This window comes from Daphnia pulex, chromosome 11, assembly GCF_021134715.1.
Source record: "Daphnia pulex isolate KAP4 chromosome 11, ASM2113471v1".
Classification (NCBI taxonomy): domain Eukaryota; kingdom Metazoa; phylum Arthropoda; class Branchiopoda; order Diplostraca; family Daphniidae; genus Daphnia; species Daphnia pulex.
Window position 1 is genome coordinate 5,833,265 of NC_060027.1, and position 18,278 is coordinate 5,851,542.

The following is an 18,278-nucleotide window of genomic DNA, read 5'->3' on the forward strand; positions in this document are numbered from 1 at the left end:
CCCCCTCCTCCTCTCCCAGAAACAACAAAGAAAGTTGGATTACATTTTCTCTTATATTTGGAATAAAACAGCGACTGCTGCCTCCTCCTCCTCCTGGGTGATTTTGTATGCAGCTCACTTATTTACGCTTTGATTATAACTGGAAATCAGACTCGGCTATTCTCTTTCAAAACTAGCTATTTTAATTACGACATTTTTTTAAATAGACTGTATATAACAAAAATCGATATGTCTTAACTGTAGAATAAATTATAGCCATCCGAGTACGACCACGATCACAAACCTTTTTTTCCCTAGGAAGAAAAAGATTTTTTGGTTAATTTCGTTCTTCAAGTTTAACGCTGTCACATCTAGGCCATCCTATTTGAAACAAAATGAAACAGTTGTTTTTGAGGCTTCATCGCGTACTGGGAGAAATTTCAACACAACGCAGTGTAATATATTAACATTTGTCCAAATGTTACGTTACAATGTGTGACATAACACTTGTTATGAGTCTATCGTGTCTACAGCTATTTTATTGATTTTCTTGTATCACGACGATATGCTGTCGATGATTGTCGATTGATGCGCATCACCGGTATACAACCGCATCACAAGTTTACAAAAGAAGGCCTATCTAGAGTATCTACTTATCTATGGAAGCAAACTCAAAAATTTGACGTAATTTTACACGTAAAATCGTTTTGTTGCGAGCGAAGCATCTTATTTAATAAATGTTTCGAACGTTATTTGCAATTTTCGTCAATATGCCAACCCCCAAATGGTCTATCACACAGGGGAAGTGATGAAGAAAACAGATACTACGCTGCGTTGTGCAGCTGAAGCCCTGATTTGTTAAAAGCTTCCAGCGTCCATCACACACACACACACACACTGTATAACGGTCGTCACTTCTCACTTATTCTTTCCCCCCTCGACTCTTCTCCGTATATACCCCACTACTTTCATCCGAGCTTTTATCCTCTCTCCCTTTACTATTAGATTTCTGCCACCCACATTTCTTTTTTTTGCTCTTCGATCCATTCAGTCATTTCATAGAAACTTTAATGAAATCAAATTTTACGACTGATGATATTTACATTGCATGTGTAATTTTCAAAAACTGGCTTATATTATATTACATTTTTGTTTGGTTCCAATTTTGTTATCGAACAATTTTGTTTTCATATCAATACGCATTTTTAACTAAAAGGGGACGTTATAATAAAATTTTTCAAAAACATTTCACTTAGTCGTCTCACACCCGTTACGCTGCATATAAAATGAAGTACAGCGCCGTGCCAAGAATGTGCGGTATGGGATATCGACTTTTCGATATACTCACATTGTGCAGTACAAAGAAATATTGGTTGAACGACTTGATGTATGACCAGTGCACGACGCTAATTAAAAAAAAAAAACATCTACGTATACATTCTGGGAAATAGATTCAATAAGTATATTTATTTATTTATTACTTACCTATAAATTATAATATAATAATGGAATCGGCAAATTAATTTGAAAGGGCAGCAGCATCTAACACAGTATAACAAAAAGCAATTTTTTTATTAAGCACTAAAAATCATGTTGACGACTGGTCTCTCTATCGTAAATAGCATTTAGGTGTAAACGATTTCCAGTTTTAAAACGCGAAGATTTGATGTGGTTAGGTTTCTCATATATTTAGTTTAAGATGCGTGTCGTGATGGCTAGACTTGCAGTGCGATCGTTTAGCTACATTTGCCATACACAACAGGAATATCAATAACTAGAATACCGTAACAAATCAATCGATTTATCAATAAGCGAGGTTTTCTGTATGACATAACTAAAATAGTGCGCATTCAGCAAGATAAACGGTTGTTCACCACGAAATAAGTAAATAAGTAGCCAATTCCCTCATTCTTTCACATTCCGATTTCATAAAGAAAAACGCTACGACTACAGTGCAGATGGTTGGGCTTTGCGGATGGGTTCTTTTTTAAATTAAAATGTTAATTTTTTTTCACGGTGAATTGGAACGACTGTCGTTGAATCAAAAAACGTAGAATTTTACGGACAATCACTTAGTACCGATCGCAATCTCATTACTTCTTTAGTTTACGAAATATTTACATAACATAACTAAAAAAGCTAAAAAAATCTTTTTTGTAGCAGTTTTCTCGGAAACTAGACAATTTAAAAATAAACTAATTATAAATTAAGCTTACAGCCATTCGTTTTCAACCGTTTTTCGTCATCTGGCTTCTGAGTCTCGAGATATTAACAATTAAATTTTACAGAAATATTTTTGGTTTTTTACTTTTCGGCCATCATTCTTCATGCCACCTGGCGTTTAAAGAAAGAAACCTTAGCCTAAGGCCTAGTCATTTGCAGAAAAGAAATAAAGATTCATTTTTATGGTGAATCGTGAAAAATGCACGTTTGCAATTTCAATGCAATGCAAAATTTCAAATTTCAAAGAGTCAAAAAGGTCAAAAATAAAAAAGTTGGTTCCATTGAAGGCTAGGTGGCTTCGAGGATGATCAACTCAGTTTCACCAATCATCAATCAACAAAATTCAAAATGAAAATGAAAATCGAACACAAGTAATGTTTTAAAAATAAGTTCTCGTCAAATAAAAAAGAACAACACAAATTTTTTTAAACTGTTTACTTTTAAAAAATGAGAAACCAAAAAAATAAATTTGCTTGCTCGAGCAAAATTTTACTTAATTGATCGATATGTACAATTGTTTGGTTTATCGCGGCAGATTTACCGGGACAGAAATCTTTTACATTGATCGCGGAATCAAATATAACATTTTGATCGCAATCGCAATATTTTTTTACGCTGCATAAAAAGGATAAACTGACTAATTGTTTTTACATTTTATTTTTTTACGGCAGATGGAGTAAGAAAAAGTGTTCGCAGAAAATTTGATCACGATCAATTCATTTCAAAATAATGTTAGTGAGAACATGGTGAGAATCAGAATGAAAAAAATGATGAAACAGCAAGTCTGGATTGCGCTAATCTCCGTTCTAGACTTGTTTGTAACCAAGAGGGAATCTTTGAGACTTTGACTCGGACAGCGGTGGCGCCAAGTGACAGGAAACAAAAAGATCGATTTTTAAGCGCTCACATGGTCCCAGCCGCAAGCAGCCGCAAGTGCTCAACAGAGAATAGGTCGAAAATCTATTTTGTATGTGGCTCCATTCTCTGTATATCTGCCGAGTCTGCAGTCTTCTGATTTCTGACTTGACTTCTGCTGGTCGTGGAACAACGGTGGATAGATAAGTTGCATGGTCCCGATTGCAATTCTCAATTTCATCAGAAACAGAAAGTCGAATAGAAATGGCTGTCGTGTTAAGCGTTTCGAAAACTAGTGCACCCGTTGGTATGTATACATGATTTTATGTTGTCATTAATTTTTTATCTAAACAATTTTTCAATCGTTCACAGGAACACTTCTCTTAACTGAATATGTGAGGCCCGTGTTACCGGTTAACTTTATATGGGAAAAGGATTTTTCTTTGAAAATTAACAATGATTTGGTTTTGACTTGTCCATCAAGTTGTAATCGCTATTTTGCTAGATGTTCTGGATCACTTAACTTATATGGATCTTCCCTTCTCGAAAGAACTGAAGTAATGTGGTTTTTAAACCTTAAAAAAAATGACATTGTAATAATATTTCATTCCAGGTTGATCATTGGATTAGTTTTGCCAGTGGACTTAAAGGAAGTGATGAAGATCTTTCAAAAATTGAAAAGGCATTATTCATGGCCACATTTATCGTTGGGGAGAATATTACAGCTGCCGATTTAGTTCTTTGGGGATCTCTTTTTGGTAGGATCTTGAATTATTAATTTTTAAATATTACTGAATTATGTTGATTTATATTTGTAAATAATCTAATTCAAACAATTTATTTTTAAAATAGTTTCTGGTCAATGTCATCTAAGAAATCAGGATTCTAACCAGTATGTGAATATCAAAAGATGGTATAAATTGATTGAAAGTCAGGAATTGGTGAAAAAAGTCGTGAAGAATCTTCCTGAAGATGTCAAAGTTACAAGTCGCACTTCCCCTAACCACGGTTCTTCTACTTCAACCCGAAAAGAAGAAGGAAAGTTTGTGGATCTTCCAGGAGCCGAAGAAGGCAAAGTCGTTGTCCGTTTCCCACCTGAAGCTAGCGGGTAATTTAGAATCCGAGTTTTTTAATGAATTCTTTTAAATTTTCCCTTTTATTTTGTAGCTATCTTCATATCGGTCACGCAAAAGCCGCGTTGCTTAATCAGTACTATCAACAACTCTTCAAAGGAACGCTTATTATGCGATTTGATGATACTAATCCTGCCAAAGAAAATGCCGAGTTCGAAAAAGTTATCCTTGAAGATTTGGAAATGTTGCAGATTAAGTATGATAAATTGACCCACACTTCTGATCACTTCGATTTGATTGAACGATACTGCGAGCAAATGCTGAAAGAAGGCAAGGCTTATATCGATAATACTGATCCTGAGACCATGAAGCAAGAAAGAGATCAAAAATTGGAGTCGAAAAACCGCGTAAACAGTAAGTTTAAAAACTCACGAATATTGAATAATGAAATTTTTAATCATAATTTTATTTTATTTTAAAGGTGTCGATAAAAATTTTGCTCTTTGGAAGGAAATGAAAAACGGAACTGATATTGGTCTGAAGTGTTGTGTCCGAGCCAAAATTGACATGCAGTCGGTGAACGGTTGTATGAGAGACCCTACAATGTATCGTTGCAAACCAGAACCCCATGTCCGAACCGGTTACAAATATAAGTAAGTATCGTAATATGAAGAATATGATCTTTATCTGATATTAATTATTTAAATTTTCTTAGAGTATACCCAACGTACGACTTTGCTTGCCCTATCGTCGACAGCATTGAAGGTGTAACACATGCATTAAGAACGACCGAGTACCACGATCGAGATGATCAATATTATTGGTTCATTGAAGCCCTGAATTTACGAAAGCCCTATATTTGGGAATACGCTCGCCTTAGCATGATTAATACTGTTCTCTCTAAACGCAAACTGACATGGTTTGTCCAAAACGGCCATGTTGATGGATGGGATGATCCTCGATTCCCAACCGTTCGTGGCGTTCTTCGTCATGGAATGACCGTCGAAGGATTAAAACAGTTTATTATAGCTCAAGGATCTTCACGCTCAGTTGTTCAAATGGAGTGGGACAAAATTTGGTCATTTAACAAAAAAATCATTGACCCGATAGCCCCTCGCTACACGGCATTGGAAAGAAACACTGTTAAAGTACATGTTCGCGGCGTTAAAGAGACGTGTGTTACTGCCGCATTGCACCCGAAGAATCCAGATGTTGGTTCCAAAGAAGTCTGGATGAGTGATGAGGTATTAATTGATTTAGCAGACGTGGAAAGCCTTCGAGTGGGAGAAAATGCCACTTTTATCAATTGGGGAAATCTTCGAATTGTCAGCATTAACAAGTACTATAATTTATGCCAATATTTTTAACAAGTAATTTGAGATACATTCTTTGACTGATTTACAGAGGCAAAGATGGTGTGTCCGTTGAAGCTGAACCAAACCTAGATGACAAGGATTACAAAAAAACACCGAAATTAACTTGGATTTCCAATACTGAGAAGGCTAGGCCAATTCCCTGTGTCTCAGTATTTTTTGATCACATCATTTCTAAACCAGTGCTTGCAAAAGATGAAGACTTTAAACAGTACATCAATACGAACACACGGGTGAGAAATAATTTTTTTTTAAATAATAATTTTTGTTATTTGTCAGTTTAATCTTAATGATCTTCATTTTTTTTTCCCTTATACAGACTGAGGTGTTGATGCTGGGCGATCCAGAACTCATCAAGGTGAAGAAAGGTGACATAATTCAGCTCCAGAGACGTGGATTTTTCATTTGTGATTCTCCTTATGAGCCTATCAGGTAAAAACTTTATAATAGTAATTTGACTTTTACTGTATTTTACTACTTGTCAATTTTTTTAGCACTCATAGTTGTCGTGAGGCACCTATCATTCTGTTCTCGATTCCAGACGGTTCGAAACCTGTTGAACCAGCAAAAACTACTACCGTAGCATCTTCAAAAAAAGCCGTATGTATAATTTCTTGTTTTTTTTACCTATTTTGTTAATTAGCATTAATTCTGTTGTTTTTTTTTATCGTTAAATAAGTAAGTAAAAAAAAATAGCTTTTGATTTTTGAACCAGTTTGAAAATCGTCCGCTTTTGCGCAAGATTTCGGATTCATTTTTTGAAATTTGGAATCCTGCGACTATATTATAGAACTGATGTATCTGTTAGGCAAAAGGTGGCACTAAAAGAGTCTTAAAACTGTTGTAGCGTCATCAGGTACAAGTAGAAACATGGTACACATATAACGTCCGAGTCCCATTTCCGGTACGTCATCTAGGGGAGTGGCCGCGATTTAAGATAAAACTATTTTTCTTCCGAGGACTTTTAAATGTTTTCTTCCTACCCATCTAGTAAATTAAAACGTGATCCTTTTGATTGATGATTTGTTCTAAGGTGATTTAATTTAAAAGAAATACGTATTTTTTTAAAAATTAACAATAATGGTAGAAAGTTCAAGTTTATTGGCAGAAATCACTTATGATTTAGTAAATGTACCTTTTTATGTAATTTTTTTTACTGAGAGACTCGTTTACATTACGCCACGTTTGTTGATTTCTTTATGGATTGCATCTAATATCTAATTTTTTTTAACGTCTAAAGCAGAGTTCATGGTTTGTGTTTAAAAAAATTTGTTGTTATTATTCAGTCGGCCAGGTGGCGCTAGTGACTAAATGTCCGAATCCTCCAATTATTATGCACTTACCATGCACTCTCTATATAACAGGTGTCTGTTATGTTACGAACTGCCAAGTTTGAGTGTCTTGTAATAATTTAAATTTGAAGTTTATTGCTTTAAAATAATCTTTCACCTGGTATTATCTTTAGTATTCTAAGGTGTTGATGCAATTGTTGAATGAATTCAAATTATTTTCTGAAATCTGATATTTATAGGTCATTTCAGAAATTTCCAAACCCAAGGAAGTTGAGAAAGCAGCTGTTCAGACTAAAGAAGTTGATGTTAAATCTCTACATGAACAAGTGAAAACTCAAGGGGAAAAGGTTCGAGATTTGAAAGCAAACAAGGCAGACAAGGTATTCTATAAAAAAAACTTTGTTAAAACTTCATACTTCATACAACTTTGTTTTAGACTCAAATTGACACTGCTGTCAAGGAGTTACTTGCATTGAAAAGCAAGTTTAAGTTGGCAACCGGCATGGAGTGGAAGGCGGATAGTGCAATCCCAAGTCAAGTGGAGAAACAAGACAACGATTCAACATTAAATGTAGATAAACTTGATGCTGCCATTAAAGCATGTGGAGATAAAGTGAGAGATTTGAAAGCAAAGAAAGCTGACAAGGTACTATAATTAGTTGGTGTATGGGTAAAACTTAACCTAATATTTTTTTTTATTTGACTTTATTCAGGGTGAGATTGATGCAGCTGTCAAAGAATTACTCTCTCTCAAAGCTTCTTTCAAAAGTAGTTTTGGTGTGGAATGGGGTCCAAATGTGGCTTCCTCTCTTGCACCAGCTAATGCACCTATTAGTACTCCTACATCTACTAACCAAGATTCTCTAAGCATTCAGATCAAAGAATGTGGTGATAAAGTGAGAGACTTGAAAGCTAAGAAAGCTGAAAAAGTATGTACACTTACTAAATTGAAACAAAAGTTTTCTCCTAATAAATAATAAAACTTTTCTGATTATATTTTTAAGGCCGAAATCGACTCCGCAGTAAAAGCTCTCCTGACCCTAAAATCATCGTATAAGGCACTAACCGGAGTAGAATGGAATCCCAATTTGGTACCAGCGCCCGCAAATAAATTGGCCCCAACCCCGGTCGCAACCTCGGGCACGAGTGATTCTCTCAGTGTGCAGATCACCGAGTGTGGGAGTAAAGTGAGAGATTTGAAAGCCAATAAAGCTGCGAAGGTATATTATTTTATTATTTACGGTCACAAGTTTATGAATGAACAACCAATGTAGAATAAACTTTCTTCTGCTCGAAACTACATAATCGGCCACTTCTAGCAAACCGCTAGATGAACTTTATGTTCCTGAATTCACTGTTGACTAAATTCAATTACTTTTGTTCGTTTTTTCGAAAGGGTGAAATTGACACGGCTGTCAAAGAACTGTTGAGCTTGAAGGCTACCTACAAAGCTACTACTGGATTGGAATGGAAACCAACTACAACAACAGAAAATAAATCGGCTGTAGATCCTGCTGTTAAAAAAGAAGCACCTGTTAAGAAAATGGAAAAGGTATATACTTATAACAGGTCAATAGCTCCCTTTTTTTAACTTTGAAAAATAAAATAATTTGTTTAAGGAAAAGAAACAAGAACCAAAGAGTAAAGAGAAGAAAAGTGAAGCAAAGAATAGTGAAGAAACGAGTAGTGGACTCAAAAAGCAGACTCGTTTGGGCTTAGAAGCTAAAAAAGACGAAAACCTTGCCGAATGGTATTCACAGGTAATTCAATATACTTGAATTTTCCAATATAAATTTGAGTAAAAACGTGTTCCTAATTTTTTAACAAACAGGTTATCACCAAAGCCGAAATGATCGAGTACTATGATGTGAGCGGTTGCTACATTCTTCGACCATGGGCTTACGCCATTTGGGAATCTATTAAAGATTTTTTCGATGCCGAGATCAAGAAGCTTGGTGTTCAAAATTGCTACTTCCCCATGTTTGTTTCTCATCATGCCCTAGAGAAAGAGAAGACTCACATTGCCGACTTTGCTCCTGAAGTAGCGTGGGTTACCAAATCTGGTAACAGCGATCTTGCTGAACCTATTGCTATCCGACCCACGAGTGAAACGGTTATGTATCCTGCTTATGCAAAGTGGATTCAATCTCATCGCGATTTACCTCTTAAGTTGAATCAGTGGAATAACGTCGTTGTAAGTTATTAATCAAAAATTGCGATTTTAATTTACTTATTGTTTTGGAAACTTTTTCATCTATTGTTTCCCCTAGCGCTGGGAATTCAAACATCCACAACCTTTTTTACGCACGCGTGAATTCCTATGGCAAGAGGGTCATACAGCTTTTGCTACCGCTAAGGAAGCTGAAGAAGAAGTTTTTCAAATTTTGGAACTTTACAGCCAAGTATACACAGACCTGATGGCAATTCCCGTAATCAAAGGAAGAAAAACTGAGAAGGAAAAGTTCGCAGGTGGAGATTTTACTACCACTGTTGAAGCATTTATCGCCGCTAGTGGGAGAGGAATCCAGGTAATTTATGGAAGTTTTTCTAACAGTGGGCTTCTAATCTTGTTTTAAAGCTTTTAAATTATATTAATGCTTGCGAAAACGGATTTTGAAAATTAGGGTGCAACGTCTCATCACTTAGGACAAAACTTTTCAAAAATGTTTGAAATTGTGATTGAAGATCCTGAAACGAAAGAGAAAAAGCATATTTATCAAAACTCTTGGGGACTCACCACTCGCACGATTGGTACATTTCAAAATATTCATTTAAAATCATTTATTAACCGATTTGTTGTAGGTGTTATGGTTATGGTTCACAGCGATGATAAAGGATTAGTTCTTCCACCAAATGTTGCCTCAATTCAGGTATTAGTTCATATTTATCATTTCAATCGTTTTTCCATTATCCATTTCTCTAATTAACTTAGGTTGTCATTGTCCCTTGCGGAATAAATGTGAATGTTAGTGAAGAAGAAAAGAATAACTTGATGACGGCCTGCCAAGAGTATGAAAAGGTTTTGAGTGCAGCTGGAATTCGTGTTAAAGGTATATAGCGCACAAATTGACTTATCAGTAAAAGGACAGGACTTTTTCATGATAAAATTTTTAATCATTCACAGGGGACTATCGAGACAACTACAGTCCAGGATGGAAATTTAATCACTGGGAGTTGAAAGGTGTTCCTCTTAGAGTGGAAATCGGCCCTCGTGATGTAAAACAAGGAGAATATGTTGCAGTTCGTCGTGACACAAGTGAAAAACTAACTAAATCAATGGCTTCTGCCGCTGGAGATATTAAACAACTACTGGACACCATTCAGAAAGCCCTTCTTGATAAGTATGTATTTTTGTTTCTTTGATTTGAGGCGACTTTTTAACTATCATTTATTATATAGAGCTACACAAGAGTTGGAAAGCCACACAGTGGTTGTGGAAAATTTCGGCGATTTTATTTCTCAGTTGGACAAGAAAAACATTATTCTTTCTCCTTTCTGTGGGGAGGGTTCATGCGAAGAGAAAATCAAGAAGGAATCTACTCGGTAAGTTTTATTCACTTATTATTCATTTTCGGGAAATTTATCTATAAATTACAATTTTAAATATTTTTAGTGATGATGGCGCAGATCCAGGGGCACCGGCGATGGGGGCAAAAAGTCTTTGTATTCCTTTCAAGCAGCCAGCCGAATTGAAAGTTGATGCAAAATGCGTTTACCCCGGGTGTTCTAACAAACCCAAATACTACTGTCTATTTGGCCGTAGTTATTAAACTTAACGTGTGAAACCTTTATATTAAACTCAATAATATCACATTTCTTGGTTTGAGTTTTAAAAAAATAAATGGGTTTTTCTGAACAATGTTCATTGCATTAATTTCTTATTATTATTTTTTTTAAATTGAGATGTTCTGAACTTTGTCGCTTATTTACTTAAACATAGTGTTAATCTAGTCTCCTAACTGTTGGAAAAAGAGAAAAGAGCCGAGAAGCATTTCGCTCACTTGATGCCGAAGCGATTTATGCCGTATACTTGACAAATAATTCACTGTTGTTAAAGTTGCGATTGGAAATTGAAACTAGATTGGTCTTGATTGTCCCTTTTCCAACTTATTTTTTCATCCCCTTGTTGCCATATATCGGATTAACATGTACTCTTTGTACTGCTTTCTTTTCACTAAAATACCCCAAATAATTTATTAAGGTTGATTTTTTACGAGGAAAACTAAGTTGAAAAACTTAAATTCCAAGTAGCTGCTTGTCATGTTTTGATAATCGCTTGAGTTTGGTTTCCCTGACTGTAAACAGTGTGTTGAAGTGCGCAATATGCAGCGTTATATAAAAATGACGTTTTTAATGAAATAGGGTAATGTGAATTATCTATTAACTACACTGACACTCGTCCCCCTTTAAGTTCAATGAATTTTTATTTAATCAAGAGAATAAAAATGACTAACTGTTGAGCTCATTTATAAGCAGGGAAATCTAAAAAAATTTCTGATAATCGCCAACCATGTTAATCGGTTGGTAATTGTAATTTTATTGCCGGCTGCAGGTAAAGAGACAAAAATGTTTATCCTCTAAGTCCAAGAGCCTGGGACGATTTAGAGTAATTTTTTAAACAAAAGGGAGGGCATATTTTAGCATTTTAACATGTTGTCAGCGAAAATGAAAGTCTGCCATGCTGCAAAGGGTCCGGTTCCCCTGGGCGGTACCGGCTTCCAAATTTGGTAAGTCCGCATGGGTCAAATTTTCAACGTGAATATAAGATTACACACAAAATAGTGCGGCAAGTTATTCTTTGATCACGCAAACCTAAAGAAAAAAAATCTGGTTTTTACAACAACCAGACGCGGGTGTACACGGATTTTACCAGTTTTTCCCCGGTCAAAAGTGTCAAATGCCTCTCAAACGCCGTTTTATCACTACGAAAATGACTAATAAGCACAACTAAAAATAATCGAAGTTCTTATTCAAATGTGGGCCCTGCTTTCTCATCTTGAGCTAAAATTTGATATCCGCCTGAGGCTATGAGCAGACAGCAACTCGCCCTTCAACCGTCTTCAACTTCATTTTACGACAGAATATTTTACTAGCCTACACAAATGGAGTTTTTTTTTGCCTCTGTGAATTTCGCTATTATTTCCTCTCGACGTAATAGTTGCAACCCCACTTGGATGATTTTTAAAAGAGTAAAGTAAACCAAATCACGGATTCCCCGAAAAATTCCGTGTCACATTACCGGTCAATACAATGGGTTATCCGTTATTTAATAAGACTTGTTGCAACAATGTAGAATAGACGAACAGCGTTGTATGTGTCTTGTAGAGTGGTTTCGTCATAAAAGATAGAGTTTCGAATTTTTTAAATAAAGCGTGCGAACTAAAACAATTTACCGTAGCACTTTTTTCGGGTTCTGGTTCCTATTCAAATTTAGGGAAGTTGAGATATTCATCGGTTGATAAACGCGATTTTTATATAAGATAAAATTAAGATATTGATAACATTAAACTCTGAATTCAAACAACTTTGAATTGACTAAGTACTAATAACAGCGCTTGGTAAGCTACTGCAAAGGGTCCGCAACTTTGCCATTTTTCTTTATCCTTACGTAAATTTCCTGGGGAGGAGGGGAGGATGCTAGCTAATAAACTATTCTTTATTATTTTCCAATGCAATAACAGAGAACCTAGAGTTAAAAAATTATAACTTATTAGTTATTTGTCACTTATATGCCGTACGTGCGTTACCATGCATTGTTTTCGGTTTTTACTTCGTTACATAAGACATTTCGTTACATAACGACATTTCTGTGCTAAAATCCGCCTTTTTAACAAATCGACGAACCTCAGTGTTATGTTTTTATGTAATACTGTGCCTATTAGTAATAGTAATTCTTTAAACCTAAATAATTTACAAAATATTACCAAATTAATACGCTACATATTAAGAATGACAATCAAATTTATTACACCTTGTATACAAGCTCATTTGGACATCCCACCGACTTCGGGAGCCGGAAGCGCCCAGGAGAACCCTCTACGACACGGTAGACTTGCATTTTGTCCGAGAAAATATGAATATTAAAATGCTTTCATAGCCCTGTCTTTTTCTTTAAAAAAAAAGTTACTCAAAAACCATTTCAGGCTCTCGGAATAATCACCGAGAAATTATTTGAATTTGTGTGTTTAGGGAAACAAAAACCAATTGGTATACGGCCTGTAATAGCTCAACCCCACCCCCGCCTGCTTTACATTACATGAATTGGAATTTGGAAAGTGGAATGGCGTACGTGATCTAACCAAATGAACATCTCGTCTAGTTCGGTTTGCAATCTCTGTGGTCTTGGCGAGCACCTCTACAGGTGCGTTAGGTGTCGAGCAGCAGTTTATTGTTCGAAAGAGCATCAAAGACAGGACTGGAAAGTGCACAAATTAGTGTGTGCTTCGGCTGTCAGTAAGGAGAAGGCCAACGACATAGTGAATAGCGATGACAAGAAAAAATCGTCGACGATTGAAAGTGGAGAAAACTGGTCGATTGTTTCCAAGTTAAACGTAAATTGTGACGAAAATAGCTCTACTAAGAAGTTGTCGTTGTCTGACGTAGCAGCCTGCAGTATGCCAGTGGCTTCTGGTACATCTCAGTGTATTTCATTGAAGAAAGAGATTAACCAGGAAAAGGAGTCAGAGTTAAATCAGATATGTAGCAGCAGTAGTCAACAATACTCTATAGAAGACCCAAAAGATATATTAGGGAAACCTGAAAACCCTTATCCAAAAAACAAAAACTTGGCAAAAACTATATTTGATATGGGATCTGTCACTTTGGAACCAGAGTGCAGTCTTACCCCTGAAACACAGTGGCAGTCACCTCATGAAAATAGCTCCCACCAACAATCAGAAAATCCTCCGTTTCTTCACCGTTCGTCAAACATAAATTTATCATGCAAAGAACAATTACAAGGTATTTCCGTGGAGTGGATGTCGCAAATATGTCAGTATGTGGTTCGCGATCTAGAAAAGTATGGTATCTGTGTTGTTGATAATTTCATGGGTAAAGATCGCGCCGAAGCAATCTATCGTTCGGTCGTATCCATGTATAGTTCTGGGGTCTTTGTGGAAGGTGAAACAGTAAGCTCTAGTCTTGATACCTCGAAAAAGGTCCGTAGTGATAAAATTACTTGGGTTGATGGATCAGAAAATAATTGTGTCAATATCGCACACCTGATATCTACAGTTGACACAATCATCATGAATTCGATCCGAATGAAAGGAAATGGTCAGCTGGGGCAGCGGACAATTGGAGGAAGAACGAAGGTAAGCGAGTCACTTGCTACTTTTTGAGTAAAATTTCATCCGGGTCTACAAGCTTATTGTTTGCATTAGTTTTTTCGTTGACAAGTAGATGTTTCTTTTCAGCTAGTCCTTGGTCGCTGCTGTAAAAGTTAACACAGAATGTAAATTCAATTTAAAATTATGTAATTAATCAACGTACAGGCGATGATTGCGTGTTATCCAGGCAGTGGCGCTCACTACGTGAAACACGTCGACAATCCTAACCGTGATGGTCGATGTATTACTACAACTTACTATTGCAACAAGGATTGGGACGCGAAGGTAATACATTTTTTGACGTTGCAATTGAGAACAGCAATTTTTATTTTTAAATAATTGTTTTGCAGACTACTGGTGGTTTGCTGCGAATTTTCCCCCAAGGTTGGGCTAACCAAGTAGTGGACATAGAACCAATCCTTGATCGGATGGTTTTCTTCTGGTCAGACCGTCGCAATCCTCACGAAGTCCAACCAGCCTTTCGAACCCGATATGCCATAACTGTCTGGTATTTTGATGCAAAAGAAAGAGAAGAAGCCAGAATACGATTTAATCGGGAATGTAAGTTATCCATATCATCCACCGTTTCCCAGTGATTCATGTTGCATTACTTTTAAGGCGCTGTAAGAAAAAATGAAACCAAGTGAATGAATGAAATTGCTTGCAATGATTTGCCGCCTTGATCAAGAGTATATACGTCAACATAAACGATGAAATCTGGTTTAACGTCATGTTAAATGGATTCTCCTTGTCACTATACGGAGGTGCGAGGCTCGTGTACAGCCATTTTCCCCCCTTACATATTAAGCCCTTGTTTTTAAACTTAATAAAAAAAAATCTAGAATTATTCGTTTTGGTCGTCAATTACATTGTAAAGGTGAATTATTTACTTGGTTCCAATATTACAATCATCAGTTGAATTTCTTTGCAGTCCTACATAAACCTCATTATTACTATGGCTGTATGTTTACAATTTTGCTTACTTTAAATTTATTATGATGATTTGTTTGAATAAAGGAAGAGTGTGGTAAAAGTAAATAAATTATCGGGAGACGTAAGTAAAAGATATCCTTCTATTTTTATTTGAAAAAATCCGTAGCATTTGAATTTCAGGCAATGCATATTTATTTAAGTATCACCGATTTCACTGTCTTCCACTTGGGACCGTATTGGGATGTACACTTTGAAATTGAAGTTGTTGCGGGAAAATGGTCCCTATTAATATTACAGTTAGCTATCTATAGAATATCCATAATACTTTGAATTTTCCTAAACCAAATATCTTACTGGGTTAAAAATGACGCAATCCATATTTTGAGCTGTGAAACCACCAAGACGATCACCAACAACCACCACATCAGGTAAGGGATACAGATACAGTGCATGATCGTATGGCCAATAGACAGGGCAGATCTCCCCAGGAAGAGGACACAAGTGTCCCTGCGATGTCAACGTTTTCGCAAACTAGAAAAACAGGAAAATTTAGTAACTTGTAGTTTAAACTAGCAAAAACCTTGTCATACCTGTTGGGGAATATCATCAGAAGGGAAATTAATAGCATTGCGACACATTTTAGTCAAAATATCTTCGCGCAGAACTACAATTTCTTTTGTTCCATATTGAATTCGACAAGGATTGGTAGTAAATATACCACTTGGAATTCTTTGCACAAATTCTGCCCGGATCACTTCCGCAAGAGGAGGCCTAAAAGAAAAGTTAAAATTACTTCGAAACCGAAAAATAACAAGTAAATATCTTCAGCAACAGTAAATGAAAAAATCTGAAAATACAAATAACTACAATTTAAAATAAATTTTAACCTGGGCAATATATTACAAAATCCTGAATCAGATGGCCCCGGAACAAAAATAAAGCGCGTTTGCTCAACGAGATTAGGAAATTCTTTTATCATTTCAGCGAGCGATTTAAATAACTGGCGCAAGTGACCAGAAGAAGTGTTGCACGTAGTGCCCGATAGAAAATTGCCCATTAACACAAAGCATATTGGTGGATCTTCACAGTACCCAGCGAAAAGTATTCGTAACTTCTCCATAACCTATTTAAACAAAAAACTGTTGTCATTTTTAAAGTTAATTAGACTTGTCTAAAATTATATACTCTAGTTTGATCCAGCCACACATCAGAAAGAAAAACCATCATAGCATCCGGATTTTGTTCTTCTATCGCTTTTAGTTTGACAGAAACTTTTAAAGTTGATGTACTTGAACCACCAAAAAAGTTTGTGTTTCCAAAATAAGTTCTGTAATGTTGAATTAATGAATATTAATACTGTGAGGATTTTTACTTTAAACTGCACGTACCTAGTGATTTTAGCTGGTTCAGGTGGAGGCATCCCCAAATGTTCAATGTGAAATACTCCATCTTGGAAATAGCCTTGTCCCAGAACAAAGCAGTTTTCAGTAAAGAGTCCACCATGGAAATTCTAAAGAATAGAGGATTTCATATTTCAATTGGAAAAACATTTTTTTGTGAATATCAAATATGCATTCACAGAAAAAAATAAATAACAATAGTTACAGTATCTTTCAATGAGATAGGCACAGATCCAGTCATGTCTTCTAAATGCAGTTTGCCCTCTGTTAAATAAGTTAACATTCCAAGTACCACAAGATTGGTAAGTTTAGTTGACATTCCCAGCAAATATTCAATTGGTTGCAGTTGATATTTATTTTGAGAAGCAGTTGAACCTGACCCTAACACAGATGGAGTGAAAAGACTATGACGAGAAGTCCTGGAATGACAAAGAGTTTGTGACTATTATTAAGTGGATGGTTTCAATATAATTAATTACAACCTTTGATGGAGAATGGCATATCGATGGCGAAACATTTCAGACTTATCTCTTGGATCACCAAACAAGTTTATGGAATGAGGTGCATCAAAAGAAAGGTACTTCTTTCTTTCAGTGTTGTAGACAAATTTGGGAACATCAAAAGCAGATATTACATTTAATAAAACTGTTGTTTCATCAAACTCATTTTGGCAACACTCCTGTTGGATTAAATAAAAATAAGCAAAACAAATATTTATTTAAAATCAAGAGATTATACCTTAGCAGCTCTTTCAACATGAGATTTTTCAACAGTTGTGCTGTTCAACAGACCTTGTTTTTGTATCACATCAATCAACTTCTCAAGCCATTGAACTTGCTCATCTTTGTGTAAGGGTGTAAGCAAACCAATAATATATTTGGTAGCTTCCCTGAAATAACACAAAACAAAATGGTAAACTGTAAGCTAAATAACTGAAATAGAAGTTTAATAAAAATTGCAGATTTAACACTGTTTTGTTTACTTTTAAGCTAGCTAAGCTGTTCTTTTTGCTTTTCTATTTCAGAACTACTAACTGATTGAGCCTTTTAGGTTAATCTTTTCAAATATGTAGCATCAGTAACAGTAATTCGTATTCTTAACAACAAACTAAAAAATAACATTTACTCACGATCTAACTGTCAGGCCGTTCAGTTTGAAGGTCATAACTATATCGTTTTTAAATCGACTATTCATTTTCAGAACTGAGAAATAGAATGGCCAGTTCAAAGGGACAGCAAAGATCAATTAATATAACTTCTGTAATATTTTGATCTATTCATGTTTTATTGTTTTACCGTTCTACGTACCTAGTAATTTCACCGTGTCCGGTGTTAATCGTCACAGTTGATATGTTTCCCGCCGAATCTGTTTTGTTCTGCTTTGCCAGAAGTCAAGAACAACCCCATAAATAAAGGCCGCGCCTATTGGAATCAGGACTAGTTAAAGCGTCAAATTGAGTCCGATGTCCAGACCCATCTAGTGACAAAGTTCAAATAATCGTTCTGTTGCTCGAAAACCGGACCTTGGCTGTTAAATAAGATGCAAACCGGAATTTAAATGAAGTTGCCGTGTACCGGCTGGTATGGGTTGTCGTCTTTGCTTTCATACGGCAAATCTATAATTCTTTCCCCTATTAAACCTACCAATTCACACGTTTTTATCAAGAAATCAACCATGTTATTCGTATAGAAGAAGTGACTGACGCGTACCCCCTCTGTTTTGTGAAAAAAAAAGTGTGTTCACAAAACAGGGAGGGGGGGATTCGCGACAGTCACTTCCTCTATTAATTGATTAAACATAATTGAATCGATGACATACTTAT

At 35.8% G+C, this 18,278-nt stretch overlaps 3 protein-coding genes across 5 annotated transcripts; 2 read left to right on the forward strand and 1 right to left on the reverse strand.

Moving 5' to 3' along the window:
* The first annotated feature begins 3,112 nt into the window (after positions 1–3,112).
* On the forward strand, positions 3,113–10,651 carry LOC124207714 (bifunctional glutamate/proline--tRNA ligase-like). Of its 2 annotated transcripts, none has more exons than XM_046605301.1 (24): positions 3,113–3,364; positions 3,430–3,614; positions 3,671–3,815; positions 3,910–4,165; positions 4,225–4,544; positions 4,612–4,783; positions 4,846–5,469; positions 5,535–5,736; positions 5,823–5,935; positions 5,998–6,103; positions 7,035–7,175; positions 7,232–7,441; positions 7,509–7,724; positions 7,800–8,015; positions 8,192–8,347; positions 8,415–8,555; positions 8,627–8,989; positions 9,066–9,323; positions 9,420–9,546; positions 9,598–9,665; positions 9,728–9,845; positions 9,920–10,136; positions 10,195–10,338; positions 10,409–10,651. In XM_046605301.1, the coding sequence occupies exons 1-24, from the start codon at positions 3,322–3,324 to the stop codon at positions 10,563–10,565; spliced, it is 4,698 nt and encodes a 1,565-aa protein (XP_046461257.1). In that variant the 5' UTR covers positions 3,113–3,321; the 3' UTR covers positions 10,566–10,651. The 2 variants fall into 2 exon arrangements, with proteins under 2 accessions (XP_046461257.1, XP_046461258.1); XM_046605302.1 differs by having other exon boundaries at positions 8,421–8,555.
* A 2,360-nt stretch (positions 10,652–13,011) lies between these two features.
* On the forward strand, positions 13,012–15,181 carry LOC124207017 (egl nine homolog 1-like). 2 transcript variants are annotated; one of them, XM_046604253.1, is made up of 4 exons: positions 13,012–14,108; positions 14,289–14,408; positions 14,474–14,684; positions 14,742–15,181. In XM_046604253.1, the coding sequence occupies exons 1-4, from the start codon at positions 13,098–13,100 to the stop codon at positions 14,768–14,770; spliced, it is 1,371 nt and encodes a 456-aa protein (XP_046460209.1). In that variant the 5' UTR covers positions 13,012–13,097; the 3' UTR covers positions 14,771–15,181. The 2 variants fall into 2 exon arrangements, with proteins under 2 accessions (XP_046460209.1, XP_046460208.1); XM_046604252.1 differs by having other exon boundaries at positions 13,029–14,108; positions 14,474–15,181.
* A 1-nt stretch (position 15,182) lies between these two features.
* LOC124207016 (DNA polymerase epsilon subunit 2-like) lies at positions 15,183–17,895 on the reverse strand. The gene is made up of 11 exons (XM_046604251.1): positions 17,764–17,895; positions 17,586–17,658; positions 17,195–17,345; positions 16,939–17,135; positions 16,662–16,875; positions 16,445–16,566; positions 16,242–16,383; positions 15,944–16,179; positions 15,647–15,827; positions 15,411–15,587; positions 15,183–15,338 (listed from the first exon to the last, which is right to left on the reverse strand). The coding sequence occupies exons 2-11, from the start codon at positions 17,648–17,650 to the stop codon at positions 15,252–15,254; spliced, it is 1,572 nt and encodes a 523-aa protein (XP_046460207.1). The 5' UTR covers positions 17,651–17,658; positions 17,764–17,895; the 3' UTR covers positions 15,183–15,251.
* Positions 17,896–18,278: the final 383 nt, after the last annotated feature.